This window comes from Trachypithecus francoisi, unplaced genomic scaffold, assembly GCF_009764315.1.
Source record: "Trachypithecus francoisi isolate TF-2019V2 unplaced genomic scaffold, Tfra_2.0 Lachesis_group19, whole genome shotgun sequence".
NCBI lineage: Eukaryota > Metazoa > Chordata > Mammalia > Primates > Cercopithecidae > Trachypithecus > Trachypithecus francoisi.
The window spans coordinates 29,579,651-29,600,989 of record NW_022681464.1 but is presented as its reverse complement, the minus strand read 5'-3'; the positions used below and the strand labels follow the sequence as shown (position 1 = coordinate 29,600,989).

Sequence of the window (21,339 nt, the reverse complement as noted above, 5' to 3'; positions counted from 1 at the left end):
ATTTTACTTTGTAATTTTTAAGTTGTATTTTATTACCAATTTAATGAAGACATTACAACATTTGCTTATTCCCTAAACGCTGGAATTGTTTAATCTCAGCACTTGTTTATTTCTAATATTTAAAAGATATGTATATTTTTATGTTGGATGAATTACCTCTGTTTTATGAGTACATATGAAATTATTTTCAGAGGTTCCTCTTCAAACACTAAGGTGCCTTGTACCTATAATCCCAGCACTTTGGGAGGCTGAGGCAGGAGGATTGCTTGAGCCCAGAAGCTGGAGACCAGCCTGTGCAACATAGTGAGACTCAATCTCTTCAAAAACCTAAAGAAATTAGCTAGGCCTGTTGGCACATGCCTGTGCTTCTAGCTACTCAGCAGGCTGAGGTGGGAGGATTGCTTGAGCCTGGAAGGTCGAAGTTGCAGTGGGCTGTGATTGTTCCACTGCATTCCAGCCTGGTTGACAGAGTGAGACCCTGTCTCAAAAATAATAATAATAGGCCAGGTGCGGTGGCTTACTCCTGTAATCCCAGCACTTTGGGAAGCTGAGATGGGCAGATCACTTGAGATCAGGAGTTTGAGACTAGCCTGGCCAACATGGTGAAACCCCAACTCTACTAAAAATACAAAAAAAAAAAAAAAATCAGCCAGGTGTGGTGGCGCATGCCTGTAAGTAATCCCAGCTACATGGGAGGCTGAGGAAGGAGAGTTGCTTGAACCTGGGAGCCAGAGGTTGCAGTGAGCAGAGATTGCACCACTGCACTCCAGCCTGGATGACAGAGGAAGACTCCATCTCAAAAAATAAAAAAATAAAATAATAAAATAATAATATAAAAAACAAGATTGTGCCTTTTCTTTTATAGAAGGCCCCACTATTTGTTTATGCTGAGGGTTTTATTTTAATTTTTATTTTTTTCGAGACGCAGTTTTGCTCATGTTGCCCAGGCTGGAGTGCAATGGTGTGATCTTGGCTCACTTCAACTTCTGCCTCCCAGGTACAAGCGATTCTCCTGTCTCAGCCTCCCGTGTAGCTCGGATTACAGGCATGCACCACCATGTCCAGCTATTTTTTTTGTATTTAGTAAAGACGGGGTTTCACCATGTTAATCAGGCTAGTCTCGAACTCCTGACCTCAGGCGATCCACCTGCCTTGCCCCCGCAAAGTGCTGGGGTTATAGGCGTGTGCCACCATGCCCGGCCATGCTGAGGGTTTTATTAAAGTAGAGTTGACTTTGTAGAATATTTTTCCCTGCCTGAATCTGAGATTAGAGAGGAATTCAGCTTTGTTACAAGGAATGACTTACATTTTGAAGGGCTGGTTTAGGAGAAGTTGATTAATTTTGTATCTTCCTATTTGCTTTCATTATATAATATCACAGAATGTATTTGAGTTGCTGACTTTTAATTCAAGCATTTTTTTCTGTAGTTCACCCTTTGATGAGAATATAAGAGTATATTTCAGATAAATTAAAATAAAAAATCAAACTATAATATTTTAAAAATTCATGTGTATATGTTGAAAACAATCACAGCAGTGCTTTTTAAAAAGCCCATTTAAAACAGATTACCTAATTGCCTATATCTTTAGATTTAGGCCTTTGTTGATATAAGTGGTTTCACTGGGCTGAGAAGTACTATTTAAATACTGATAAGGTTGATTTATAAATGAACTTCTGACTCTGAGTATGTGGTCCAAATTGTTTTCCTGAAACTTTCTTGCTAGTTAGCAGAAGGAAGAAGTTTGGTTTATTCATGGAAAGGAAATCTAGTGAGAGAGAAGTTATTCAGATAGGTAGGTGAAACGATGAGGTTTTGAACCCATTTGAACTTGTAAATTGACTACTAAGTGAATATATCAGAACATCAGTTAGTGCAAAGTAAACATGATTGGTAATAGACAAAAGGAATATAGATATGTCTTGTAGACAAGACGTTAACAGAGACTCACAATCTGAATTCATTTAAATAAATGTCATAAATTGTTAACAGTGTCAAACAGGGCGAAATGTAATTTTCTATTTTTTTAATTACTAAAATTAACAGAATATGTTACTAATTTCTGCAGTTACCATTTTCCTCCCTGAACAGTAGACTTGATTTGTGTTCTTATTAACTTTGTCCTATAAATGACCTTGCAAGGAGAATGATTCTAGAGGCTAAGTGAAACAATGTCTATATTTTCTGAGGCTTCAGGCTAGGTTTTATTAATGTAATGTCTAAGATCTTTGAAGTTGTGACTTTACTAGGAAAATCATAATCTCCAAACCTTTATTCATAATGGGTATGACTTCCAGGGGGAACAGAATACCTGCTGTGCTAATTATTTCAATTATCAGCCACTACTAAAATACGTAATGGATTTTCTCTGCTTCTGCAGGTAAAAAGCATGACATTACAGAACTTAACTCTGATGCTGTGAACTTGATCTCCCATGCAACACAGGAACGACTACGAGGCCTTCTAGAAAAACTGACTGCAATTGCTCAGCATCGAATGACTACTTACAAGGTAAAGGAAATCGTTAAAGAAGTATAAACTCTCGAGTGTTATAGGTAGTCTTTTGGGTGTGGATTGATATTCTAAACACATTTTTAAAGAAATGGTTGAGACTTGTATTTCGTATTAGTAGAAAAATCAAAGTCTCATTCTTGTCTTATTTAGATATGCTTACATGACAAATACAATTAAAATGGAGTTCAGAATGATATTAAAAGCTTCTATGTCACTGTAGATTGAAATATGTATCTGTTCTGCCCGAGGCTTCTCTTTCTTAAGCTTTTGATGGGGAAGGAAAGATACGTTAGAATGGAATACTGGCTACTTGTGTTCTCTTTAGTGTTCTGCACTCTCCTAGCATTCCTGTTCCTTTTTTTTTTTTTTTTGCCTTTCAGTTTTGCAGAGATTTATTTATTTTAAAATAAATTTTATTGTATGTATTAATATTTAAGGTATACAACATGTTATAAGATACACATATATAGTAAAATTATTACCATTTAGTTGAACAAATAAACATTTTCGTTATCTCAAATATACCCATTTTCTCCCCTGTGGCAAGAGCAGCTATAATCTACTCATTTAGCAGAAATCCTGAAAACAATATATTACTAACTATAGTCCTTATGTTCTACATTAGATGTTTCCACTTGTTCATCCTCTGTTCCTTTTAATAAGTTAAATGATTGCATTGAGTGCTCATATTGATGCTACTTAGTGTTATTGGCTACTTTTATTAAAAAAACTAAATGCAGGAATAGCTTGTATCCCTAGTGGTAGGAACCAAATGACTTGCTGTTATCAAGGTAAAAGCACTTCATGTAGTTTTGGAGGAGGGCGAATATATTGGGTGATTAGGGATGAAAAGAGAAGGTAACCTGAAATGAAAATAAATAAATAAATAAGATAACTGTTTCCCTTTTTTCAAGAAATGTTTATAGCTAGATTTTGAACAAGATGGTATGTAGGTAACCTTAAGAGATTTTGAATTTGAAAGAATGGTCATTGCCATGATATCCTAGTCAAAGGTTAAAGGAAACTAGGAAATTGTCAGCTACTATCCCACCAGTAAGTTCCCTGGAGGAATCATATTTTTTTTTTTTTTTCCTTTCTGTTTCATTTAGAATGTTGGAAAAACTACATATGATTGCTGAGGTCCTCACTTGCGTAAATCTTTGTGAAAATTTGCTGGACTGACTTAGGAATATGTGATCAACAGGATAAAAAGCTATGACAAAAACAAAACAATATCAGTATTTTATAATTCCTAGAAACACACAAAAATAAAGATATTAATTTTGTGTTTCTAGGAATTTTTTCATTTCGCCTAGGTTATCTAATTTGTTGGCATAGGACTGTTTATAATACTCTCTTGTAACCTTTTATTTCTGTAAGGTCAATGGTAATGATCTCCCTTACATTACTGATTTTTGTTATTTGCATCTTCTCTCTTTTTCTTCTTTGCTAGTAAAGCGAATGATGTGTTGATTTTGTTGAGCTTTTCAAAGAAGCAACTTGTGGTTTTATTAATTTTCTCTTTTGTTTATCTGTTTTCAATTTCATTTATCTCCACTCTAGTTTTTATATTATTTTGTTCTTTCTAAGCTTCAGGCTTAGTTTGCTCCTTTTTTTTTAGTTTCATAAGATGTAAAGTTAGGTCTTTTATTTGAGATCTTTCTTTTATAATGTAGGCATTTACTGCTATACATTTCCCTCTGAGTACTGCTTTCACTGCATTCCATAAGTTTTGGTATGTTGTGTTGTCGTTTTCATTTATCTTTAAATATTTTCTCATTTCTTTTGAGATTTATTGATGCTTTGTGACTGTTTAAGAGTATGTTGTTTAATGTCCAAATATCTGGGAATTTTCCAGTTTTCCTTTTGTTGTTGGTTTCTGGCTGCATTCAGTTGTGGTCAGAGAAGATACTTGGTATGAATCATTCATTTAAAATTTATTGAGGCTTGTTTTATGACTTAACATACATTGTATCCTTTAGAATGTTTCATGTGCACTTGAGAAGAATGTGTATTCTGCTTTTGTTTCATAGATGTCTGATAGATATAGTTGGTTTATGATGTTAAGTCCTCTGTTTCCTTATTGACCATCCATCTGGATGTTCTATTCATTATTGAAAGTGTGGTATTAAAATCTTCAACTATTGTGGAACTCTTTTTTTCTTTTTGTTTTAGAGACAGGGTCTCACTCTGTCACCCAGGCTGGAGTGCAGTGGTGCAATCATAGGTCATTGCAACCTCGAACTCCTGGGCTCAAGCCACCCTCCCACCTCAGCTTCTCCAGTAGCTAAGACTAACAGGCATGTGCCACCATCCCAACTAATTTTTTTTTTTTTGAAACGGAGACTCATTATGTTGCCCATGCTGTGGAACTGTTTTTAAAACAAAATTCTGTCAATGTTTGTTTGCTTCGTATATTTGAGAACTCTGATTTGATGTGTGTATCTTCACACACATCAAATTGTGTGATGAATTGACCTTTTTATCAATATATAATAATTTCTTTGTCTCTTTTCACAGTTTTGTACTTAAAGTCTATACTGTCTGATATTTCTTTTGTTACTTGCATGGAATATCTTTTTCCATCCTTTCACTTTCAACGTATTGATACGGTTTCAACTGAACTGTAGACAGCATATAGTTTGATCAATTTTTAAAATTCATTCTGCTAGTCTCTTTGAAGAGCTTAATCCATTTACACTTAAAATGTAATTACTGATAAGAAATAACTTCTATTTTGCTGTTTGTTTTCTGTATGCCTTATAAGTTTTGTGTTCCTCACTTCCTCTGCTTCTTATGTTTAATTGATTGTTTTTGTTTTGTTCCATCTTGATCCCCTTCTCATTTCGTTTTGGATGTATTTAGATATCTTCTTAGCCATTACCATAGAGATTACAATTAACATCCTAAATCTACAATCTAGTTTGGATTGTTATCAGCTTAGCTTTAATTTTGTGATGTGGGAAAATTATACACATATTTTTGACTTACTACTTTAACTTTTTAAACTATCTTACAGTTTTTCAAACTTGTATTCTCCCTACTTCTGCCTTAATCACACTGCTGTTTCAGAGATACATGAATATCTTTTTCAGTAGGGGTGGGGTTTCGCCGTGTTGGCCAGGCTGGTCTCAAACTCCTGACCTCAAGCAATCCACCCGCCTTGGCCTCCCAAAGTGTTGGGATTACAAGGGTGAATCACCATGCCTGGCCACATGAGTACATCTTGATTTATAGTAGGCAGTTTCTATATAAAACATAATAAGTATAATTTTCAATGGAATAGAATTGTTTAAAGTAATATTTATTAAATGGCATTCAAAGCTCTGTTGTATACAGCTTTCAGCTGGAATTCTTTTGTTGTATATCAGTAGCATATTTCCAAACATTTAGTTGCAGTAGGCAAAATGGATAGTATCTCCCCCACCTGGAAGACCTCACTAAGTTAGCTTAAAGCTAACACCTCCTTAACCTGCTGTCTTGTATACTACCTATTCTGACTGATTTTCCTGAGCTTTCCTTTTCCTACACTCATTCGTTAATACAGCTAATGCCACCGTCTACCTTTGCATATATAGAAAATAACAAAAGATTGTCAGCCCATTTAAGTCAAAATAATTATCATTTGGTTATATTTGGATTCAGTTTGAAATAACCCTTATTTTTTAATCTTTGTTTGTAATAATCTTTATGTCCCAGCTTTATCCCTGTCCTTGTATTTCAGTTCATCCCTGATAGGATTTATTTTTATCTGTACAGTGTAGGAAATTCTACCCCATAGATTTTATAAAAGTGAGTTACTGTTATTAAAAAAGTGAAATCCCCCCCATCTCTTTCCACTCTGGAACATCCATTTACTTTTGATAATCTTTCACCTGGTTTGCTATAATTCTTTAATTAATCATTAGTCATAAACTGAGATCTAAGTAAATAAGTAGAAAGTGACTTGTAGTACAGAGCTTTTGATCTGGGTACCAAGTGTTTTCCCACTGAAGATATATTATAGTCGCCTGTGTGCCTATGGCCATGGAGAAGCTTCATTCAGGGTTTTCCAGTTGAAAGGTATATACTGGTTGCTTTAGATGGGATTCATTTGATGGTGCCGATATCATTTGGTCTGGGTCATTACATTTTCATGGCTAAACTATTTAATATGCAGTGGCCTTAACATTGTAAAGCCCTACTCTGTTGGTGCATGAAGTCTTCAGTTAGGTCAGGTAGGTATACAGGAAGCAACATAAGATTGGGGTTACTGTTGTTTAAATAAGGTTATAGACTTAATATGAATAGGGAAGGCACTCATTTGTTTATAGACTTAATGTGAATAGGGAAGGCACTTAATATGAATAGGGAAGGCACTCATTGTGATATGGAAGAGAAAAGGATGCGAATGTCAGAGGTCGTTGTATATGATTTGGGGGAGAGAGAGGAAGGAATCTTAGCATGGGAATATGATTGGGCTAAAATTTAAAAAGTCTGTGCCCCTTTTTAATTTAGTATTTGCTGTCCCTTTTAAATTAAATCCCATCATTAAACTATTTCCAGAGTGTCTAAACACAAAAATGGTAAAGATTAAGTATTTAAGAAACCACTGGTTATTATATGTAACCTCTATGGTTAGCTTATAATGTATTCCATATTCTGTCTTGTGTTATTTAACTTTAATAACAGTTGAGAATTCTTTTTGTATTAAACATGAAGTAAAATAAGTAGCACTAATATATCCTTGTTCCTTAAACTATGTAATACTCTTTTGATCTAGTTAAATACCAACAATAAAAATTTAATTTAAAAAGAATCTTGGGCATATGAAATCCCTCAGTCCCAGTTAATTGAATCAGCCATAAGCAGGGGGATAAAACAAAGATAGGAGTGGTGTGGTACTCATGATTTCCAGGCCAGGCACTGACTGTTGTTTAAAGACCTTCGATTTTTCTACTATACAGTTTCTCTTGAATATCCGAATTATTGAGATGAGTAGATAGCAAGATGTCTTAAACATTGATTAGAAAGTTCTCCCTGTCCCATCACCTCCCCAACCCCATCCCCCACTCTTGCTATACACACTCATAGAGGAGAAAGAGGCAGCTATATAGGTGAAGAAAATTAGAAAATATTTAGGTGGGAAAGCACTGTTTTACACCCACAGAATAAATTGAGCAATTTGTATTTTATCATTTTATGGAACAGTTAAGACAATTTATACGTTTGTTATGGCTCTCATTTATAAATTGTACACTAAATTTCTTTGACCACAGCTTCTGTCCAAATTCACACCTCTGAGTAATCCTCAAGATAGCATTTCAAGATTTTAATGTTTGCCATCTTAACTTGGGTTGTGTTTTGATAGAAGTTATATTCGGTTGTCAAGGTTAAACCAATCTAACCATGGTAACCAAGGTGATAACTTTCATCTTTGGTGTATTTTTCAGTGAGGTGATTGTTTCTTGCTTTTTGTCTTTCACAAAACTAAGATTTAATTACTTATATTAATTTCTGCTGAGGTAGATAATAATCTAAAAAGATTTAGGTTACTGGTGAATGGAACACTCTTTAGTTTCTACTTCCTATTGTTGGAAGGATCTGCTTGGCTTAATTCCTCCCCCTGCACCCTGACCCTGCAATGATGTTTACTAGCAAAGTTCTTTGAAACATAACTGGTTAATCACCTCTCAAATTTTTTTTTTTTTTTTTTTTTTTTTGAGACAGAGTCTCGCTCTGTCGCCCAGGCTGGAGTGCAGTGGCCGGATCTCAGCTCACTGCAAGCTCCGCCTCCCGGGTTCACGCCATTCTCCTGCCTCAGCCTCCCGAGTAGCTGGGACTACAGACGCCCGCCACCTCGCCCGGCTAGGTTTTTGTATTTTTTTAGTAGAGACAGGGTTTCACCGTGTTCGCCAGGATGGTCTCGATCTCCTGACCTTGTGATCCGCCCGTCTCGGCCTCCCAAAGTGCTGGGATTACAGGCTTGAGCCACGCGCCCGGCCTCAAATTTTAAGGATGATTACAGTTTCTTTTCTGGTGGAGTGGGTACGGGGGGATGTTTGCTTAATAGAAACAAAATCATTACCTTCTGAAAGTTTAGCTTCCTATTTATGTTGGTATTCCTGTCTTTAGCGGGTTTATGCAGTACCTAATGTAGAATGTGCGGCCCACGATCACTATAAGACTTTCTGTTTTTTTTTTTTTTCCCAGGCAAGTGAAAATTACATCCTGTGTAGTGATACCAGGTCACAGCTCAAATTTCTTGAAAAGCTGGATCAATTGGAGAAGCAGAGAAAGGATTTAGAAGAAAGAGAAATGTTACTTAAGGCAGCCAAGGTAAGAGCCAGTGTGATTTATGAGTGGACGTGGCCTGGCAGTGTGGCCAGAGGTGGCTTTATCGTTGGTTGACTGTCTTGGTTTTATTAGGCCTTTAGATTTCTCCAGAGGATTTCCTAAAATGAAATTACTAATAGGATGTCTCACAGCCAGGATGGTGTGGTGGCTTTCAGTTCATTTAGTTTAATGAATCATAATCTTTTGTCTTCTCACATTTCCTGTTGCTCTCCCTATCCTCAACCCCAGCTGAAATGTTTTGTAAAATTTCAGGGTCTCTTTAGGAATCCAATTTGATACATGCCAAGTTGAAGTTGAGAGAGGAAAATTTGGAAAGTAGACAGGAAGGTTATGGGTAAAATTAGTAATTTGCAACAAAATACAGGCTGGGTGGAAATAGAGTAAAAGAATGGTGAGGCTTATTTATTTTATTTTATTTTTGGAGACAGAGTCTTATGCTGTCACCCAGGCTGAAATGCAGTGGCATGATCTCGGCTTACTGCAACCTCTGCCTCCTGGGTTTAAGCAGTTCTCTGCCTCAACCTCCTGAGTAGCTAGGACTACAGGTACCTGCAACCATGCCTGGCTAATTTTGTGTGTGTGTGTGTGTGTGTGTGTGTGTGTGTGTGTTTTAGTAGAGACAGGGTTTCACCATGTTGGCCAGGTTGGTCTTGGAACTCCTGACCTCGGGTGATCCGCCTTCCTTGGCCTCCCAAAGTGCTGGGATTACAGGCGTGAGACACCACCTGGCCGAGGCTGTGTATTTCCATTCTCCCTTATTTAAACGTTTACCTGGGCTATTAGTGTCAGATGAAGTAAAAGCTAATTCCACTACAGTTTCCATTTTGAAGCTCCACATTTCTTCATAGGCGTGGGGCCATTTTGAGAAATCTTAAAGGCTGAGCACTGGAGTCTTAATTTTTGTTTTAAACACATTTGTTTTAATTTCTAGTGTTGCTGATAGCTTCCCTTTTTAGAGTATTTGTTCCTAATCACATAGCAATTGCTTTTTTAAAAACTAATTTATTTTGAGACTGGGCACAGTGGCTCATGTCTGTAATCCCAGCACTTTGGGAGGCTGAGGTGGGTAGATCATGAGGTCAGGAGATTGAGACCATCCTGGCCAACATGGTGAAACCCCATCTCTACAAAAAATACAAATATTAGCCGGGTGTAGTGGTGCATGCCTCAGCTACTCGGGAGGCTGAGGCAGGGGAATCACTTGAACCCCGGAAGGCGGAGATTGCAGTGAGCTGAGATTGTGCCGCTACACTATAGCCTGGTGACAGAGCAAGACTCCATCTCCAATCAATCAATCAATCAATAAATCAAACTGATTTATTTTGAAATTATTTAATACAGAAAAACTTGCCAAAACTGTACAAAGTACTCTCAGCCCCCTTTTCCATTTCCAGATTCCCCCAGTTTTAACATTTTACTGCATTTGCTTCATCTCTACCGTTTTTGTTTTATTTTTTGTTTTTTGAGACAGTCTAACTCTGTAGGTCAAGCTAAAGTACAGTGGCACGATCTCAGCTCACTGCAACCTTTGCCTCCCAGCCTCCAGCAATTCTCCTATCTTAGCCTCTTGAGTAGCTGGGACTATAGGCGCTCACCAGCATGCCCAGCAAATTTTTTTGTATATTAGTAGAGTTTCAGCATGTTGCCTGGGGTGGTCTCCAACTCCTGAGCTTGATCCACCTGGCTCAGCCTCCTAAAGTGCTGAGGTAACAGGAATGAGTCACGGCGTCCGGCCTTATCTCTACCCTTTTCATTACCCTTTCTATACACATAATCATTAATCCTCTCCCTCTCTTTTTCCCTTCCCCACTTTCTCTCTTCCTCCCTTTCTTTCTTCCTCTCCCCTCCTACCTTTCTTTCCTCTTTCTCTTTCCTTTTCTTTTTTTTTTTTCTTTTTCTTTTTGAGACAGAGTCTCACTGTCACTAGGCTGGAGTACAGTGGCTTGCTGCAGCCTTCACCTCTCAGGCTCAAGCAATCCTCCCGCCTCAGCTTCTTAAGTAGCTGGGACTACAGGCACACACCACTACGCTTGGCTTTGATTTTTTTGTAGAGACAGGATCTCCCTACAGTGCTCAAGCTGGTCTCAAATTCCTAGACTCAAGCAGTCCTCCTGCCTCAGCCTCCCAAGGTGCTGGGATTACAGGCATGAGACACTGTGCCCAGCCATTTTTCTTTTCTTAACTTTTTTGAAAGTAGTCTTCAGATATCATGTACCCCCACTCCTCAACATTTTCATATGTAACACTATCATCTAATGCACAGCACCCATTCTGATTTCACTAGCTGGCTCAACCATGTCTCTCTTTCATGGTCCGTTTTCCCATTCAGGAATTTGTGTTTCATATAGTTGTCATCTCGTTTCAGATTCTTTTAGGGTTCCTCAGTCTTTCTCTTTTATGCCCTTGACAGTTGTCAATAGTATAAGCCTAACCTTCTGTAGGATGACCTTCAACCAGGGCTCATCTGATATTTCCTTATGATTTGACTTAGGTCAAGCATGCTTGGCAGGAATGCACAGAAATGCTACACTCTTCTCAGCTGATCATATCAAAAGGGTCGTATTGGTACCTACTAGTTCTCTCCATTTTAAACTTGCCGTCTCCCACACTTCTTGTTTTTTATTTTTATTTTTTTGAGACAGGGTCTTGCTTTGTTGCCCAGACTAGGGTGCAGTGGTGTGATCACTGCTCACTGCAGCCTTGACCTTTTGGGCTTAAGCGATCCTCCCATCTTAGCCCCCCAAGTAGTTGGAACTACAGGCACATGCCACCACACCTGGATAAATTTTTTAGTTTTTTTTTTTTTTTTTTTTTGAGACGGAGTCTCGCTCTGTCGCCCAGGCTGGAGTGCAGTGGCCGGATCTCAGCTCACTGCAAGCTCCGCCTCCTGGGTTTACGCCATTCTCCTGCCTCAGCCTCCCAAGTAGCTGGGACTACAGGCGCCCGCCAACTCGCCCGGCTAGTTTTTTGTATATTTAGTAGAGACGGGGTTTCGCCGTGTTAGCCAGGATGGTCTCGATCTCCTGACCTCGCGATCCACCCGTCTCGGCCTCCCAAAGTGCTGGGATTACAGGCTTGAGCCACCGCGCCCGGCCAATTTTTTAGTTTTTTAAAGATAGAATCTCACTATATTGCCCAGCCTCATTTTTCCCTTTGTAATCAATTAGTTTTTCATAGGAAGGCATTCTAAGATCATGCCAATATCCAGTTCCTCATCAAAGCTCCGTTTGTTAACCATAGCGTCTGTTGTGATGTCTGCCTAAATCAGCTACCTCTGTCATGGTTGCAAAATGTCAAATCTTTATTCCCATCAACTCTCCTCCTTTTATTAGCACCCTACCATGTGGAAGAGCTTTCTTTCTTTATTCATATTAGTATGGGCTCATGATTTCTCTTTGTCTTAATAGGTTGTAATTCATTCCTGTCATTTATTTTGTTGCTCAAATTGCCCCTGAGTGGGAGACCCTTCCAGCTGGCCCTTCTGTCCCTTAGTCATCCATCTTCTGTCCCTCCATCCATCACTCACTGAGCATGTCCTCACTTTCAGGCACCAGGCACAAGGCACTCCAGGCCCAGCTTATACTTTTCATGCTTTAGCCCTGAAATCAGCCATTTCTCTAAGAAGCCTGCCTTCTTTTCAGTTGAGGATGACATTCAGAAACCAACCTTAGGTCATACAGTATACTCATTGCTAAAAGGGTGTCATTACATGTAGGCCCTTCTCAGTGGACAGATCTAGGAAATGTATATATGGTATGTGTATATGTACACATATATACACACACAAATGTCCATCTGTAACTATTTCTATATCTATGTATATATTATAAAACTGTGAGTTCATATGGATACCTGCAACTCCAATCCAGTGCCTCAGAGTTCTTTCTACCCTTAATCTCTCCCTGTTTGTAAACACATTCTCCAGTCTTGAGAAACTTGGCTCCCATTATCCTTGATATATTTAACTTATGTCCTCTATCAGTTATTTAATCGATGTAACTAATCTCTCAACTAGCCATGCTGGCTGACTCCTCTGTCTGCTACTACTAAATTCCCCACCCCATTTCATTGTCTGTGTAATTGGCCACCACGCTCACAGACCCATTCCTTGATGAGACCTCTACGCCCTCATCACCTTGTATTCTTCACCACTGGCCTATACCTTCACATGCCCCAGCTCCCTGTAAGGATATGGGGCACCACAGCCTTGTCACTGTGCTGCTTCCTGCTGTCCCACACACTCAGTCCCCACATTGACACACACTGCACTGGGAAGAGCAGGAAGATGGGACAGAAAGATGCTCTTTCTTGAGCCTTCAAGTGTTATAAGTAAGCACTTAGTCAGTGTAATGAGGTGGTTTATTGGTATTTTACTTCCACTTACTGTGTTGTAAACAAGTTCATAAACTATTAAATACTAGTTTAGTTATTATTGACTATAATAATGTATTATACTTGCGCTTTATCTCCTTTGGCTTTTCCTTCTTTACCAGACGTCTAAATGTTGGATTTAGTAGCTTTCAATCCTATGCCACCTTCTCTGTCTTCATTCCCTCTTAAGTTTGTATCTCCATTTCAGCGTGCATTACGAAAATCTGGACTCATACCATTAACTCCCTACTTGACATGACTTCATTGGCTAATGGTTATTTCAAAATTAATATGTCCAAAACAGCTCCTGTTATTCCTCCCCCCAAATACCTTTTACTCTTACAGATTTTCTTGACTCAGTAAATGACACCACCGTCTTCCCAGACGTTCAAGCTGAAAAACATAGGCATCATCTTTAACTCCATTCTGTGTCTCCTCTCTCCCCACATCCAAACCACCTCCTATCTTATTTCTAAAATGTATCCAACTTTTCTTCATCACTATTGTCATTACTCTAGTCTAATTCATCTTTCACTTGGACTCTTATACTATCTTCTAAGTAACCTTTTCCTTCTACAATCCATTCTTCTATTTCTCCTACTATGGTCAGAATGTTTTTATAACAAATCATGTGTGTCTCTTTTGCTTAAAAGCTTTCAGTGGCTTCCTGTTGCACTTAAAATGTAAACTTCCTACCAAATTTTAAAAGGCCTTATGTTATTTGGCACCCACCTACCTCTCTGAGCTTGCCTTGTCACCTACTCTGCTCCAGGCACACTGACCTTTCTGTTCCTTGAATGTGCCAAACTTGTGCCCAACTTAGGATATTAGACTTCTAACTAGGTATCTTGAACTGACCATTGAGTTCTCTTCCCCTAAATCTGCTTTTTCTTAGATCTCTACACTCTTAGAAAGTTGCAATTACCATCCTCCAAGATGCTTGGGCCAAAATCCCAGGAGTCATCCTTGATTCCTCTCTTTACTTCGTCACCAACATCCATCCTGTCAACAAATCTGATCAGTTTTACCTGCAAAGATATGTTTCGAATGCAACCATTTATTATCTTCTGTGCTTTGGTGCTAGTCCACGCTGCCCTTATCTTTCCGGTCAGTCTCTTCTTCACAACAGTTGTTTTAGGGCAGTCTACAAATTGCTCTGTGTGCCTTTGCGTTCAATCTTGGATCCCTACAGTGCATTCTCTACAGAGTGGCTAGAGCCTTTTTTTTTTTTTTTTTTTAAAGTGTTACATCAGTGGCATCTCACCCCTGTGCTCCTAACATGCCAGTGGATTTTTGTTGTTGTTGTTGTTTTCAAGACGGAGTTTTGCTGTTGTTGCCCAGGCTAGAGTGCAATGGCGTGGTCTTGGCTCACTCCTACCTCCGCCTCCTGAGTTCAAGCATTTCTCCTGCCTCAGCTTCGCAAGTAGCTGGGATTACAGGCACCCGCCACCATGCCTGGCTACTTTTTGTATTTTTAGTAGAGACGGGGTTTCACCATGTTGGCCAGGGTGGTCTCGAACTCCTGACCTTTGGTGATCTGCCCGCCTCAGCCTCCCAAAGTGCTGGCATTACAGGCGTGAGCTACCATGCCCAGCCCAGTGGATTGTTTTTATAGCTAGAATTAAACCCCAATTCCTTATCATGGCCTACAAGGCAACACATGATCTCCAGTCTTTCTCTTTCAACTTTTTTCTGCTTCAGCCACGTAGGCCGTCTTTCTTTCCTCGAATATCTTCCCATTTTAAGGCTTTAGCAATTACTGTCCCTTCTGCTTGGAATGTTTCCCTCCAGATCTTTGCATGACTACATCTTTTTTGTCATTTAGATCTCTACTCAAATATCACTTCTCATAGATGTCTTCCTTACCATCCTAGCTAAAGAAGTACACACCACACTTCTCTTTCTATCACATTATTCTATTTTCTTTATTTTTGTTTTTAATTTGATTTTTAAATTATATATATTTTATTTTTAAATTGTTATTATTAATTATCTTTTTTTTTTTGGGAGATAGGGTCTCGCTCTGTTACCCAGGCTGGAGTGCAATGGCCCCATCTCAGCTTACTGCAACCTCTGCCTCCTGGGTTCAAACAATTCTTGGGTCTCAGCCTCCCAAGTAACTGGGACTACAGATGCATGCCACCATGCCCACATTAAATTTATTTTATTTTGAAACAAGGTCTCATTCAGTTGCCCAGGCTGGAGTGCAGTGGCATGACAATAGCTCTCTGCAGGCCTTGATCTCCCAGGCTCAAGCAGTCTACCCACCCACCTCAGCCTGCCGAGTAGCTGGAACTGTAGGCACGAGTCACTATGCCTGGCTAACTTTTTTAATTTTTAGTAGAAATGGGGTCTTGCTGCATTACACAGGCTGGTGTTGAACTTGAGCTCAAACAGTTCTCCCACCTTGGCCTCCCAAAGTACTGGGATTACAGATGTGAGCCACTGCCTCTGGCCTATTTAATTTCCTTTACAGCACTTAACAGTGTCAGCAATTATTTGTTTTGTATTTTTACCCATCACTAATATTTTGCATATCATAAATGTGTTTCATTTTTATAAAGTTATTTATTTTTCTCTTCTTAAAATGTAAGTTACTTGAGTTACTACAGTTACTTTGTCATCTGTCTCCAAGGGCTAGAACAGTGGCACACAGAGTAGAATCTGTACTACGGATGACCAGTATAAATATTGGATGACTGACAAAGGCTTGATACCAAAATGTGCCCATTTTATATTGGGGCAAAATATTATATACACACCCACATATATGTATATACATAATGCATATTTTAATATAAATACATATATACACAGACTCATTCTCTGGTGATACTATAACTAGAATAATAAAAGGGTTTGTCGTTGGCTTGAAATGAAATTTTCTTAGTAGATTGGGAACTAAAATGAAGAAAAATTTTACCAGCTTTGGGTTGAATTTTGTGTAGATATTTAAGATTTTTGAAATTAGTAGGCACTCAAATTTAAAGACTATCTCTTATATTTTCCTTTAACCAAAGGTTCTGGTAAATCAATAAATGTATCAGGTAAACTTAGTAAATATGAAAATACTTTTAGCTTTTATTTAGTTAGCTATCTAGTTAATAGCTTAGTTAGCTAAGGTTGCATTTTATAGAACAAATATTCAGATTTATAAGCAGTTAAATAACTTTGTCATGATGAGAAGAAAGAATATACATATCCCAAACATGTTTTCCAGTGGACTGATGTTCATGGTGTCAGAAATAAAGTTCCTTACCCTTTGTTCCATCATAGCTTAATATATAGAAAGCACCTCTCTTCTTATGCCAGTCCTGTACTATGGAAAGCGACATCCAGTAAACAATTATTGAACATGGTGCACAGCATTCTATTAAGTGCTATAGAAGACCCAAAGATGATAAGATATTTTAATTAAAATACTGAGATGTATTTTCTACTTACAGTTTTAGAAATTATACCTTTAAAGAGAGAGATTTCATTCAGGGTTAGTCAGATTCTTGATTTTAGTAATCCTTGAAATACCCTGTGTTTTCCCAAATGGCTTCACCTGAAGATCAGCCAGTATTGATTGTTTTTATTCATTTAAACCAACAATTATTCTTTTTTTCTTTTCCTTCATCTGTACCACCAATTTTTTAGTTTTCAGTGTTCCTACAGGAAAAACGTCATGCCTCAACTGGACCTGACTGACATTGTTAGCATCATTTTCAGTATAAGCTTCCTCCAGGCTAGAACTGCAGCAGCCAGCCCAGATGATGAGGGGGTGGGGGAAACCAGGGTGGGAGTGCAGCTAGACTGGATTGAGGCATTTTCCCCTGGAGCTAAGATATTCAATCACTAGAGAAAATTGTCGTTTATTAAATATTTAATGGCAACTTTGGTGTTTAGATACTAGTAATTTCTATTAAAATTTTCTTTTCCTTTGATAGAGTCGTTCTAATAAAGAAGATCCAGAACAGCTGAGATTAAAGCAGAAAGCCAAAGAGGTAGGACTTTCAAGTTACCATGCTTGTCTTTGTGTTTGAGGGAAGGTTGGCAGCTCTCTCCTGGCAATTAGGTCAGGGTTTATTTTGCTGTTGCATACCATTTGCAGAAGCCTTGGGGAAGGACAGGAACTGCTAAAGGCAAGGGCAGTACTTCAAATGAGGTCAATGAGTTATGTGCTCTCTTTTTAAAATTTATTTTCAAGGCTTAGGCCTGTCTCGAAATGGGTCTTTGTAAACTACAGCAGTATACTTGGAGGAATATAATGTGAGATTTTTAAAAAAAGAAACTTTTGAGATTTAGCATCTGGGATTGTACAATAGGCTACATTTTTCCAGGGTAATTGTTCGTTTTGTAAATCTGATACTGCTTATAATTCTTTGGCTGGGAGGCGGTACTGGGATTTAGTTTTAAATGGAAAATGCCTCTGGCTTTTAATTTTCTAGGCCCAGCAGTTTTCTGTTCTGGAATGGAGCCCTTGTTTCACACAGTTCATGTTTAGCTGCAGGGGTTTTAGTTTATAGCTTAGACTGGTTAAGCTTTTACTCCCAGAGGCCTCTGCATAGCAACTGTAGAAATCAACAAATAAGTTCATTTATGTCTGCAGCCTCCTCTCAGTAGCTGACTTTTTACATTTCCCAATATCCATTTCCTGACTTTTCTAGCCCCAGAGAAAAAAGCTCCACTAATTGGAGCTTATTTTAATTGAGCCTTAATATTGGATCTCACTGGAGTTGCCCCCAGAGCTGCTGAGAACAGAATGAAATGAAAGTACCTAAGGTTGAAGATGCGGTGTGTGTATGGGTGTGTGTGTGAAATTTTTCACTTGACCTACAGATTCTTTTCCCTCCTGAATAAATCATCAAGCCTGTTCACATTTCTGATTAAGGATCTGACAGCAGACGATAATAAAGACAATTGAGGTGTGAGACGTGTGATATGGAGCTGAAGAAATTGGTTTCTATAGTTACTTCACTGATTTCATGCAATTTTTAAGGATCTTTGTGCTAAATAAGAGTGATTTTCTGAGCAACCTTTTCCCTTAACTGTGCCTCTTGAACTATGAAATTTGTTGTTGCTTAACATTGCTGCAGTTGGCTCCTAGGTGCCAGCAGCAGCAGGTTATTTATGAATGTTTTAAAGGCCCTTATTGTTTGGATTGATATAGGAATTGAGGCAAAACAAGTGGAAATCTAGTAAGATTCTTATAATCATTGTGGTGTGTTTTCATTAACAGAGAGAAGGAAAATACTTGAACTCTGGGTGGAGGCATTTCAGGATTGGGACAGAGAACGCTGGAAAGGGAGAAGGCTTTAAAAAGTTGAAAGGAGAAACATTTTATTTTCAGCAACTATTCCTCATACTGATGTCTTTCCAGTGGAAAATATATCTAAAAATATTAGTATGAGAACTGTACCGATAATTCTCTTTAAGCAAACCTGGCATGCAGATATTAGGGATGGGCAACTTAACGTTGCTGTGAATCATGGGTATCCCACCTTGTTTTAATTAAGGACTGACTAGATGCTTATCTTCTAATTGCATTCCCTTTTTGGAAAATATGCAACAGAAAGCTTACCCTTTTAACCTTACCCTGTCTGTCCCTCCTTCGTAAACCTTCATAAGCATCTGAATCTTAGATTAATTTTTCCTTCAACTTTGTATGGGATGGTTTTATTTTTGTTTGCATTTTATTTTAGTATGTTGTTTAATAATTCCCTAAGGGATGAATAGGTGGACAACATTTTTCAAAGAAAACTGTGAGAGGAAATGTACCAAAAAAATGCCTCTCTTAATGAGAACAGGTGGTAGCAAACCTGTGTTTTTCTCTTCCTTTGCACCTCCATTTATTTCTTTTTCCAAGCAAGATTAAAGGAACTCAATATAACTTCTTTCCAAAATATTTTGAAAGTTTTCTAGTTGCTTCCTATCATAAATCTTCTTTGATCAAAAAAAGGAATCAAATACATTGGCCCCTTTCCAAGAACATAGGCACTCTGTATTGCAAATGTTTGGTGAAAGTCAAATATTGTCATTTTTGTCATCCTTCTGCCCCCCTCGAGTTCTTAATAACTTGAGTGTTCTAAGGGGCTCTAGTTCAGAATCAAATACACAGTGATAGTGTATTTTGTTTGATTGCATAAATATTGACTTTTTTTTTTTTTTTTTTTTTTTTATGAGATGGAGTCTTGCTTTGTCGCCCAGGCTGGAGTACAGTGGCACGATCTCAGCTCAGGCAACCTCTGCCTCCCAGGTTCAAGTGATTCTCTGGCCTCAGCCTCCCGAGTAGCTGGGATTAGAGGCATGTACCGCTGCATCCAGCTAATTTTTGTATTTTTGGTAGAGATGGGGTTTCACCATGTTGGCCAGGCTGGTCTGAAACTCCTGACCTCAGGTGATCTACCCGCCTCAGCCTCCAAAGGGCTGGAATTACAGGAGTGAGGCACCGTGCCCGGCTGACCATATCTTAATAGAGAGTTAGATTGCTTGCTTGTATGGTAATTTGTGAGGTTAGCATTTAGGATGCATTAATCACTATCATGCTGGTATAAACTATGATGCTTTGGTATATGAATTTTTGGTATTTGGCTGTCAGAGAAGTTTTCTTTGTTCACTCATGAATTTTTTTTTTTTTTTTTTTTTTAGCACAGCTGCCTTATGCTTGCTCGATTTAGAACTGATTTGTTTTCCCTTTCAAATCTACCTACCAGGCTTGTCATAGAAAAAACATTACTGGCTATCTTATAAATGCAGAACTTCGAAGAACTGTTTACAGAAGCTGTAGGCTTTCTTTATGCTGAGAAATGTTTCAGCAATGATATTTCTCAAATAAATATTAAATCACAATCTGAATCCCCTTCATTCATAATCTTATCCATATTTGCTTTCAACTGACTGGAATTCTTAAGCCATGTGTAGTGACTTACACCTGTAATCCTATCACTTTGGGAGGCTGACGTGGGCGGATCACCTGAGCTTAGGAGTTCGAGACCAGCCTGGGCAACATGGTGAAACCCTGTCTTTACTAAAAATACGAAAAGTTAGCTGGACTTGGTGGCGCACACCTGTAATCCCAGTTACTTGGGAGTCTGAGACATAAGAATCGCTTGAATCTGGGTGGCAGAGGTTGCAGTGAGCTGACATGGTGCCACTGAATTGACTCCAGCCTGGGTGACAGAGTGAGACTGTCTCAGAAAAAAGTAACTAGAATTTTTTTTTTCTTTTTATTTGTGAGACGGAATTTCACTCTTGTTGCCCAGGCTGGAGTGCAAGGGCACGATCTCGGCTCACTGCAACTCTGCCTCCCGGGTTCAAGAGATTCTCCTGCCTCAGCCTCCCAAGTAGCTGCGATTACGGGCATGTGCCACCACGCCTGACTAATTTTGTATTTTTTGTAGAGATGGGATTTCTCCATGTTGGTCAGGCTGGTTTTGAACTCCCGACCTCTGATCCTCCTGCCTCAGCCTCCCAAAGTGCTGGGATTACAGGCATGAGCCACTGCACCTGGATCATTTCTCCTGTAGTTTTTCTTTCCTCTAGTAAAGTTTTTGAGGCTCTTCATCTTTGCATTCCAGGATGTAAGGACAAATTGTGTTAAACTGAACAGGTTTTAAAAAAGTATCAAATAATTTCTTTTCATTCTTCCTATCGACTTCTGATTTTGTCATTCTCATTTGGCACTTAAAAACAGACTGCCTTTGGGTTGGCCTCCAACCCAGTCTTATTCCATTGAAGAAGTTCCTGCTGCATGGTGTTCCTATTGACCTGACAGGTTTTCTGTCTATTTGAAAACCAACTGACATGTCTGTGGATATTCCTGTAATTCAAACGTTTTATTTTCAACTTAGAGACTGTCTTCTTTCCCTTTCTCTGTTGCCTGAAAAAACATAAGCATCCTTTCTCTTTTTCTCACTATTATAACTTTATATTTTCTATACTAGCCCTTTCAAATTCTGAAATTTTTATGATTTTTCTAGATACTTTTCCTAAAATATAAGTACTGGCATTCTTCCATTTTGCCATCTCTTTGTGAAAGTTTTTTTAGTTGGGTTTTTTTTGTTTTTGTTTTTGAGAAGAGTCTCACTCTGTCACCCAGGCTGGAGTGCAGTGACGCAATCTGAGCTCACTGCAG

The 21,339-nt window shown here is 38.5% G+C and overlaps 1 protein-coding gene across 2 annotated transcripts in view; it reads left to right on the top strand.

Moving 5' to 3' along the window:
* Nucleotides 1-21,339, top strand: part of TAF4B (TATA-box binding protein associated factor 4b) — a 158,072-nt gene that overhangs the window by 85,110 nt on the left and 51,623 nt on the right. For both annotated transcript variants that reach the window (XM_033178079.1, XM_033178080.1), the window contains exons 11-13: nt 2,380-2,510; nt 8,706-8,831; nt 17,153-17,209. In XM_033178079.1, coding sequence (XP_033033970.1) covers nt 2,380-2,510; nt 8,706-8,831; nt 17,153-17,209 — 314 coding nt within the window. The remainder of the gene's footprint in view (nt 1-2,379; nt 2,511-8,705; nt 8,832-17,152; nt 17,210-21,339) is intronic.